At 47.8% G+C, this 10,018-nt stretch overlaps 1 protein-coding gene across 17 annotated transcripts in view; it reads left to right on the top strand.

The window, feature by feature from the left end:
* The first annotated feature begins 4,598 nt into the window (after positions 1-4,598).
* Positions 4,599-10,018, top strand: part of Rbfox2 (RNA binding fox-1 homolog 2) — a 241,269-nt gene continuing 235,849 nt past the window's right edge. For all 17 annotated transcript variants that reach the window (XM_036208108.1, XM_036208106.1, XM_036208102.1 and 14 more), the window contains exon 1: positions 4,599-4,996. In XM_036208108.1, coding sequence (XP_036064001.1) covers positions 4,817-4,996 — 180 coding nt within the window. In that variant the 5' untranslated portion in view covers positions 4,599-4,816. The remainder of the gene's footprint in view (positions 4,997-10,018) is intronic.

Here is a 10,018-nt window from a genome sequence, read left to right as displayed (position 1 = left end):
TTTTGCAGTTACAGTTGTATTTGACATGTTTATTGACAGACTTCTAGCTCGCTCTCTCTCTCTCTCTTCCTCCCTCCCTCCCTCCCCCCCCCCCCCCCCCCCCCCCTCTCTCTCTCTCTCTCTCTCTCTCTCTCTCTCTCTCTCTCTCTCTCTCTCTCTCTCTCTCTCTCTCCTTTTAGCTGGGCATGGTGGCAATGCCTTTATTCCCAGCACTGGGGAGGCAGAGGCAGGCGGATCTCTGTGAGTTTGAGGCAAGCCTGGTCTACAAAGTGAGTTCCAGGACAGACTCCAAAGCTACACAGAGAAACCCTGTCTCAAAAAACAAAATAAAAAAAAAAACTTTTTCCTGCAGATATGTCTGTGCACCATGTGAGTGTATTGTCCTGGATGGCTGGAAGAGGGTGTTGGATCCCCTGAAACTAGAGTTACAGACAGTTGTGAGCAGCCATGTGAGTGCTGAAAATCAAACCCAGGGCCTCTATAAGAGCAGCAAATGCTAGCCGGGTGTTGGTGGCACATGCCGTTAATCCCAGCACTGGGGAGGCAGAGGCAGGTGGATCTCTGTGAGTTCAAGGCCAGCCTGGGCTACAGAGTGAGTTCCAGGAAAGGCACACAGCTACACAGAGAAACCCTGTCTTGAAAAACCAACCAACCAAACAAACAAATAAATAAAAATAAATAAATTAATTAAAAAGAGCAGCAAATGCTGTTAACTGCTGAACCATCTTTCCAGTCCCCTTTTAGTCTCTTCTTGTTCCCTAAATGCTTTTTGTGTGTTTTCAAAGCCATGGTGCTGTTTCTCTTTGTTCCAAATCATCCAAACACTCCTCCACTTTGCTGCTCTACTTCTTAAGGACTTTAGTACTACCTGAGTAGCTATAATTTGAGTAATAAGGAGCTCTGCTCCCAAATCTTATTTTTCAAGGATCTGACACTATTTAGATGATAGAATTTTGGCAAAGCAGATAGGGAGGGGAGAATTATTCTAAAAATAGCAGTTTAGCAAGTAACGAAATTCAAGAAACCAACCATTTATGTGCTTGGGCTTGAAAGAAAAAAAGCCATTGTCAGCCCTGAGGCACCTTGATTTTCCTTCAAGCTATTACGGTTGGGTGGACAGGATCAGGCTCCATCTGTTGTTCTAGGAGACCTTTAATTTAAGTGGGAGCTGTCTAGTTAAGCACGATGGCCAGTGGACTTCCCTTTGGTGTTGCAAGCAGTCATATTAAGTATGAGATGTCTGGGTTTCCACTCCCAGACCCATGAGCTCCTGGCCAGTAGCTTATTGGCACCGTATAAATCAGATGACAAATAATTACTACCTATTAAACAGTTACTACGTTAGACGTTCTGTTAAGTGCTTTCATTTAATGCTCAGAAAAACATCATGACTATCATTATTGTCATCTTACAAAGGAGGGATGTAAGGCTTAGTAAAAACGAATAATTGGCTTAACATTAGTGGTTACACCCTTGGGTGACTTGTGGAGGTTTGTCCAGCCCATCTGAATCTTATGACGCCTTATCCAAGCCACCTTATGTAGCAACCTCAATAATAATTAACTCTTTTCTTTTGCTGGACATCTGAAGGCAAGATGGGTCACTGCAGCTCTCCTGGAGTCACCCTTGATAATTCAGCCAGGGTTCTCACGCCTCATGTGTCTGCTAACTGTCACAGGCAGATCCAGAAACACCGGCTAAGCATGAACCTGCAGTGTTTCCATCGGTATGGAAAGGACATCCGCTCATTAAGTTGGACTGAGTGCCCTTCCTTGAATGGATTATTCCAGACTCTCTAGCCACTAAAAGAGATCCTGCTAGCCCACTGTGCACAAAACACTTAATTAACAACCTTAAGAATAGTGATAACGGGCCGGGCGGTGGTGGCGCACGCCTGTAATCCCAGCACTCGGGAGGCAGAGGCAGGCAGATCTCTGTGAGTTCGAGGCCAGCCTGGTCTACAGAGCGAGATCCAGGACAGGCACCAAAGCTACAGAGAAACCCTGTCTCGAAAAAACAAAACAACAACAACAAAAGAATAGTGATAACGACAGTTTTTGATTTGGATAAAGAACATTTATTTGGTCGATCTGACCTAGAACGTGAAGGAAACGGTAATGATTGGGCCAGGAAGACGGCTTGATGGGTAAGAGTGCTTGCTGAGAAATCCTGATCTCAGGTACCCAGTGGAAGGACAGGACCGGCTCCTAAAGGTTCTCTTCTGCACTCCACGTGTGCTGTGCCATGTAGTTGCCTGCACACACACGCCCACCTGCACACACACACACACACACACACACACACACACTCACACACTCACAGATATCTAAATAAAAAAAAAATGAAAACTCACAGTGGCAGTAATGTTAGTAACTAACACCTGCTTACATTGGCCATCCTGAAATTGTTAGTGTTCTTGTGTCTCTGTGACTAAGTATCTGAGAAAACAATGTAAAGGAGGAAGGATTTATTTTGTCTCATGATTTCAGATCGTGGTCTCTCTGTGGGTCCTGGGTCTGAGTGGGGGAGGTGAGGTATAAAAAACACCACAGCAAGGGTTCGGTGGTGGAACAAACAAACTCACCTTCAGGGAGACTGGAGAAGGATGGAGACAAACAGGAAGAGGCTGGGGACTAGAGACAGGCTTTCAGATCACGGCCCTAGCAACCCACTTCCTCCAATCCGTCCTCACTGTCTACTGTTTTTTACCCGCCTCCCATTATGAATCAATCAATGAATTAATCCACTGTGTGGGTCATTAGGCCCTAGTAATTAGGTCCTCACGATCCAAATACTTGCCACAGTCTATCAGCTGTCACCACATGAGCCTCTGGAGGACATGTTTGATTCAAGTCATAATATGATCAAAGTTCTTAATGCTGATAACTCATTTGGTCTTCTTAGTAATTCTTTTGAAAAATACTATTATTATGCTAATTTTATTAGGTGTAGAAGCTGAGGGACAAGAGCCATCAATTGGCTTCCTTGCATAAGGTGTCAAGACTTGTAAATATCTGAGCTATTGCAGCCTAAAAACATACAATGTACTCTTGGAAAACCCAGCTTCAAGGCAAGTTGTGCAGCCTTTTCTAATAAGCCTGCAAATTGGGCCTCATTGGGCTGGTCTGACTCTGAAGCAGAGATCTTTACCACTCTGTCCATTTTTAGGTGCTTAATTCAAGTTCAAAGGCCAAGTCATAGTTGTTCCAAGTGACCTTAGAAATCATTTAACCGGGGTTTCTCAATCTCTGAACTGATTTGGACAACTCTCTCTTGTGGGGACTGTCCTATGCACAGTAAAATTTCGAACATTCCCAGCTTCTATTCACTAGATGCCAGCAGCAGCCCTCCATTTGTGAAAAATAAAATTTGTCAAATGACAAATATGGAAATGGGAGGTGTTGGAAAGGTACCAATCCTTCCCTGGTTGGGAATCACTGACCCAAACGATTACTTTACAGATACTGCGGCTGGGATCCAAGGAGAAAAACGAACTTGTTTAAAGTAGCAAGGGAGGGAAAGGCTAGAAGCTAGGCTATTGTGCAACATTCTTTCACAATGTACATGTCACAGTATGGGACCCAGAGAGGCAGACGCAGTTTCCATTTACAATCTGGTAGAGAACCTACTGGACAGACCTAACTGCATGAAGCTGATAAGCAGTGAAGGGCTACTCAGGAGGCAGTAAAGGAGTAAAAACAATGCGATCTGGATCGACCACATTTCTGCTCCAGGACTTGAACAAATTCAGGATCATCCATTGGGACCGAAACCATGCTTTCTATTATCAGGCTCAAAACGGGTCCGTGCATGCATTGTGTAGGCCGTAAAGCTCTTATAAGCATCAGGCATTATTAAAATCATCAGGAATGCGATTATTCTATTCATAGCAAAATTTCTCAGAAAAGCATATAGGAGAGCCTTCATTCCTGGACTTCCCAGTTCTTGGGCGGGAGAGGAAGCAGGCAATGAGACTCTCCTCTCCCCGAGCTCCTTCTGCTTCCCCAAATCCCAGGCAGCCAGATGGGAGACAGCAGGTCATCACTTCGCACAACTAATACAAGTAGCGGGAGCCGCAGCCCCATAACTCCGGCCCTTCAAGCTCCGCCCTCCGGCCGCCGCCCTAAAAGAGGCGGGCCGTTCCCGCTGCGTGCCTCCCTGAGCATCCCGGAGATTCCCGAGCTTTTCCGATCCCTTCCCGGCCTCCCGGGGGCCGCCCGCGCGGAGGGGGGCGGCGATTGCCGAGGGGCGTGGCCACGCCCCCTCGCCCCAGCCTCCTCTCGCGCGGGCGGCCCGAGTCCCACACATCCAGGTCCCTCCTTCCCTCCCTCCTTTCTCTCTCCCCGCCTTCCCGGCGCTGCCACAGTGGCGGGACGGAGGATCCCGACCAGTGAGCTGGCTGCGGCTTCGCGCCCCTCCTCCTCCCAAATAAACAGCCCTCCCCACACCGGGAGCCCGGGCCGCCCCCTTCCTCGCGCAGCCGGCGAGTGGTGAGGGAGCGCGGGACTGAAGGACCGAGGGACGGAGGGAGCGGCGCACGCGCGTGCGAGCGTGCGAGCGAGCGAGCGAGCGAGCGGCCGGCGCGAAGCCGGAGCGGGAGCCGGAGCGGGAGCCGGAGGAGCCGAAGCCTGAGTTGGAGCGGTAGCGAGAAGCCGAAGAAGCCGAAGCGGGACTCCGGGCCGGCGCGCACGCACGCACGCACGCGGGGGGCGGGGCCGGCGCGCGCCCGCCTGTCGCGACTGTCGGCGCCGAGGCCCAGGGGGAGGTGGCCTGTCGCGGGTCGCCCGGCTCCCGGAGGCGAAGGGGGCGCGGGCGGATGGCGGAAGGCGGCCAGCCGCAGCAGCAGCCGCCACAGCTCGGGCCCGGTGCCGCTGCCCGGGGCATGAAGCGGGAGTCGGAGCTGGAGCTGCCGGTGCCCGGAGCGGGGGCAGACGGACCCGAGCCCGGCCTGAGCAAGCGGCCGCGCACCGAGGAGGCGGCCGACGGCGGGATGCAGGTGACGGCGCGGGACGGGCGCCCGGTTACGGCGGGCCGCGGCGGGCTCGGGCCTCGGGGCGCCGGGTGGGCCTGGCTGGAGAGTGGGCTTGGGGCCCGGTGCAGGGGCTGTGCTCCTAAGGGGGCCCCGGAGGCAGCGCGAGGGAGTGGGATTTTCCTTCTGGAGTTGGGGGATTGAGCAGGATGGGGATGCAGTCTGTTTCTTAAGCCCTCCCCAGTTTCTTGAGAAGTTGGGGCATCCTGGATCTGTTTGTCCTGAGGAGAGCTGTTGGGCCGAGTCGAGAGCGAGGGAAGCTAATGGGAAAGCTCCCGAGAGGAAGGAGACTCCTTTTGGTGTACCCTGGGCACCCTGGGATGGGGAAAGGGGAGCGGCATGTGGAGGACAGACTGAAAAGCCAGCCAACTCCTGGAGAGAGCCGAAAGGGGATGTGGCTTAGCTTGTGGGTTCAATCAGTTAACACGGGGAGTCCTGAGAAGTCCGCGGAGTTTGGTAGTGTGGAGGCACCGTGATGCTCAGTCTCATTAATTTTGTGCAGCATGCTACTAAGTCTGGAGAGAGATATCAGGCATGTCCCTCCTGTGCTTTACCCGTTGCATTCTACATTCGTAGGACGAGTGTCCTGGGGTAGCGGAGAAAATTTATAGGGTTGTTGGGAGGCTGGTTTCTGAGTTGTGGCCTCAAGGGTAAGTAAGCTGACTGATGAAGGTAGGGGATGGCCAAGATATTGATGCTGTCGGTTATTACTTAGTTTGGGGAAGGGCTTTAGGATTTGGTCTCTGTTTAGAAAATAATTGGTTATGAAATGGAGAGGCTTATTCAGCAGCAGTGGGATGCTGTCTAATTCTTTTAGAATCATAGAATGTTAGAGATGGAAGGGACCAGAGATACCCACCTACTTTTCCGCTACGGGTTCTCAGTCTGTAATACACTTGGCAGAGTTATGCAGAATGGCTTATGTGCACTTTCAGTGAAGGGTCAATACTTTGCATCTTTTGTGTGTGTGTGTGTGTGTGTGTGTGTGTGTGTGTGTGTGTGTGTGTGTTGGGAAAGGGTATGCTCAAGTTCCAGCATGTTTTAACAACCTCATTTTTATAGATAGGGAATTAGAAGTCCCGAGAAGACTAGTGATTTGACTAAAGCAACCCAGTTCACTGCTTCTAATTCCTATTCCTGTGCTCTCTCCATTACACCACTCTTGGAAATCTCTGCAGTGCTGAAAGACTTCCTGTGCTCTGCCTGACTTCCTGTGGCAGGGAAGGAGCTGTACCTAAAGCCTGGCATGTTTGCTGTGTGCCTCTTGTCTCCTTTGCAGAATCCACCCTGTTAGCTCCATTGGTTTGGTTAAAAGGGACGCCCTGACTGTTTATTTTTGAATTCTTTTGTTTGCTGGCTTTTACTTCCCTTAGAAGAAGTCTGTGAGGCAGAGGGATTGTGTAGTCAATCTTGGAGCCAAGAAGAATAGGGAGACAAAGTGAGGTGGGTTAGCACTGGATGATACAGAGGGATCACCGGATACAGCTTCTGATGGGCATGTTCACTTGGTGTGTGCACACATCTGAGAAAACGTGTAGTCACTTTCCCCCCACTCCTCTATGTTAGTCTTAGTTAATAGTTCTCTTTGCTTTCTCATTCTTTTGCCTGGGGCCCATTGTTTGCTGACTGCTTTCACTTTGGCTAAGGGTAGTGATACTTGGAAATGGAGTAGTGCATAGGGACTTTGGGATGTTCAGAGGAAGGAGTGAATTAGGTCCTTTGGGTGCAATTGGATAACTTAGACTGTCCCACAGAGAATTATTTTACTCTGTATATTTATGAATATTCTTTACTTTTCCCCTTGTACATTCTTATGATTGTAGATTTTGTTTTCGTTTTTGAGACGGAGTCTTCTTTGTAGCCTAGGTTGGTCTTGAACTCATTGTGGTAGCTGAGTATGACCTGGACTCCTGACCTTCCTGCTTCTACCTTCCTAGTCGATTTCTGAGATTACAGGCATGGACTACCATGCCCAGCTCATCATAGTAGTTCTCTCACACCCTGACACACAGGTGTTAACATGGTCATTGACTTAGCTCCCACTCTGTTTTTAACTAGCTCTGTATTAGCTCCGGGGAAAACCCATGTTTTGGGACCTCTGTTTCTTATTTAGAAAAGTGTTTGTATAAAATGATTTCTAGGATGACTTCTTGAAAAACATGAGCTAAGTTCCCTTTCCTAACTGCATATGACCTGGGCAGGGAGACAAATGAATGAAAAGTTAAACAAAAATACTGTGGGTGTGTAATGCTTATTTAACTAATGTTTATCAAGCAGTGGTGACTCTCTTAGGCACTGTTTTTTTTTTTGTTTTGTTTTGTTTTTTTCAAGGCAGGATCTCTATGTAGTCTTGGCTGGCTTGGAGCTTGCTGTGTACACCAGGCTAGCTCTGAATTCAGAGATCTTCCTGCCTTTGCCTCCTGAGTGTTTGGCACTGTTTTAACCCTAGAGGATAAATAAAGAAACCCTACTTTTATTGAACTAATAGCCCATGGAAAGAGACAAGTCAGTAGTTTTTCTTAGCTTGTGGGAAAATTAAGTAGAGAAAGAGATAGACAACTTTAGAGATGGTGCAGGAAGGTCTCTCTGTAGGTGACCTTTGAAGTGCAGATGTGGGTCATTCCGAGGTTTTAGGGAAGAGGATTCAGGCCATTCAGTGGTTTAGGGAAGAGGAACCCAGAGGGCTGAGACATCGGGAGAGAAGCAGTTTGGTGTGCTGCATAGGAGGCCAGTGTAGCTGGGACAGAATGAGCAGGCATGGGCCTTCTCAGGAGATAACGATCCGCATTAGACGGGCCTGGAGGTGCTGCATAGATATCTTATCTTTATATAGGCTTTTCAGTATATGGACTTGTCTTAGAACATATATGTATTGTTCTCATATCTGAAGACAGCTGGAGTTTTTCCTGAAGTCATAGCTGGGTCCTTGAAGACTTCCCGACAGCATGATTGGCACTCTTAGACTTTGCTGTTACCTGCTGGCAGATTTATATGTATTTATGCTTCATCTTTTATTGTCATTGGAGGCTTTATTGTGCCTGCTTCTTTAGACTGTAAGCTTCTACAAGGCAGAAACTATTTCCTTTATTTATTCTTCATAATACTTGGCTTTATAGTAAATGTTCAATGTCTGTTAAATTGAAGTTGAGATTTATCACTTACAAATAGCCTAGGGATTAATCATGAGATTCCTGAGTGAAGGAACCATCACAAAATTACTCAGTGCCCTAGAGTGCAAAGGATTAGCTCTCCCTTTCCCCTCCAAATTCAGTAGTTGACTGAGTTAATTCTACTTACTAAATGGGACTACAACCCTAAACTAAGTTTCAAGGCGGAGTCTTGTTAGGTTAGACTACCAGCTTTTGGTCATCATTACTTCCAAAGTTCTGGGGCTCCAGAGTCTGGGCTTGTTTTTATAAGCCCTAGGCTCAGAAGGAACCTGAGGGAGAGAGGAAGATATAGTGCTTTCTAGAACAGTGCATGAAGCCTCATGAGGGGAGAAGAGTCCACTCAGCCTGGGCAAGAGTAGAGAAACCTGGACTGTGGAGTTGGAGGAAAGAGATGAGTTAGTGTGAAAACTGAAGCATGGCTGAGAAATGTGGCTATTAAAAATGGAGCCCGGAGATGGTTATTGTATTAGTGGAAAGCCAAGTGTGTAACATGTACAGATGTTAGCACATTATCTCACTTTCAGCAAGGCTGATATGTGTGACATGGAGGCTCTACCAAACAGATCGAGGGATGCTTTGGGTCAGCCTTTCTAGTGGTTGCAATCAATTTAATCATAAAAAATTATATTTTTATGTAACCTTCTAGGCATTTGGCTGCAGTATAAGGTAAGGTATATCTTAATTATTACTTACAACCTTCAGCAAAAGTCTTTATGGCAGTGAAAAGTTGGTGTGTGATTTTTGTGGCCTAGTAACTGACCATAGTCATCAATCTAGAGTAGCTTAGTGAGTTCAGCAGTGTGAACAAGTGTGGTGTACATGTATGTGTGTATTAGTGTGTCTATAAAAGCATACATTCTGGGGAGTGAATCTAAGGCCTCATGTGTGCTTGGTAATTGCCCTACCACTGAGTTACCTCTGTAGTCTGAGAGGGTTGTGTGTGTGTTTGTGTGTGTGTGTGTGTGTGTGTGTGTTTGTGTGTGTGTGTGTGTGGTGGTGGTTATTGTTTTTTTCCAGTACTGGAGATCAAACCCTTGATCATGCTAGGGAAGCATTCTACCATTGAGCCATATCCTAGCCCTCTTTTTATTCTTTATTTTGAGATAGTATCGTACTACTTTGCCTGGGTTGTTTTGAACTTATGTAGCCTAGGCAGGCCTGCTATCCTCCCAAGTCAGTCTCCTAAGTAGCTAGTATTACAGATCTTAGCCATCAGGTGTGGGTCACTTTTTAGTGACTGTAGTAGCCAGGAGGCTCTTCCTGGTCTCAGGGGAGGGCTCTCGGGTGTCTTTGAAGTCAGTTATCTTCACATTTGCTCATTCCCGCTGATTCCCTTCTAGGTAGGCATCTGTTTGGACCCTTGTTAGGGTTTTTGGTTCTGAAGCTGGGCATTGTGCTACTCTCAGTAAAGTTACTCAGTAGTGTGCGCTCCTTACAAGTAATTTCGTGGACAGTGTGTCGTCTAAATGACATAAACCTCATTTCTCTCTGCCTTAGTTTTCTTAGGCTGCCACAACCAAATGTCATCCACTGGTGGTTAAATAACAGACATTTATATCTCACAGCTGTGAAAGTCTAAGATGGTGCCAAGAGGTTTGGACCTGGGGAGGGTCTGCTTCATGGATTACAGATGGTACCCTCTGGCTATCTGCTGAGGTGGCCTTCCTCACGCAGTGCATCAGGGTGGAGAAAGTGAGAGCTATGTAATGATATTTATCTCAGTGGCCCTAGCCTCAGGACCTCATCCAGTCCTAACACTTTAAAGGACTCCTATTGCCTAGTGGTGGTGGCAGCAGTGTATGCCTTTAATCCTAGCACT

The sequence above is a fragment of the Onychomys torridus genome, chromosome 16, assembly GCF_903995425.1.
Source record: "Onychomys torridus chromosome 16, mOncTor1.1, whole genome shotgun sequence".
NCBI lineage: Eukaryota > Metazoa > Chordata > Mammalia > Rodentia > Cricetidae > Onychomys > Onychomys torridus.
Note: the sequence above shows the minus strand (reverse complement) of the source record. Positions and strands in the feature narration are given on the sequence as shown.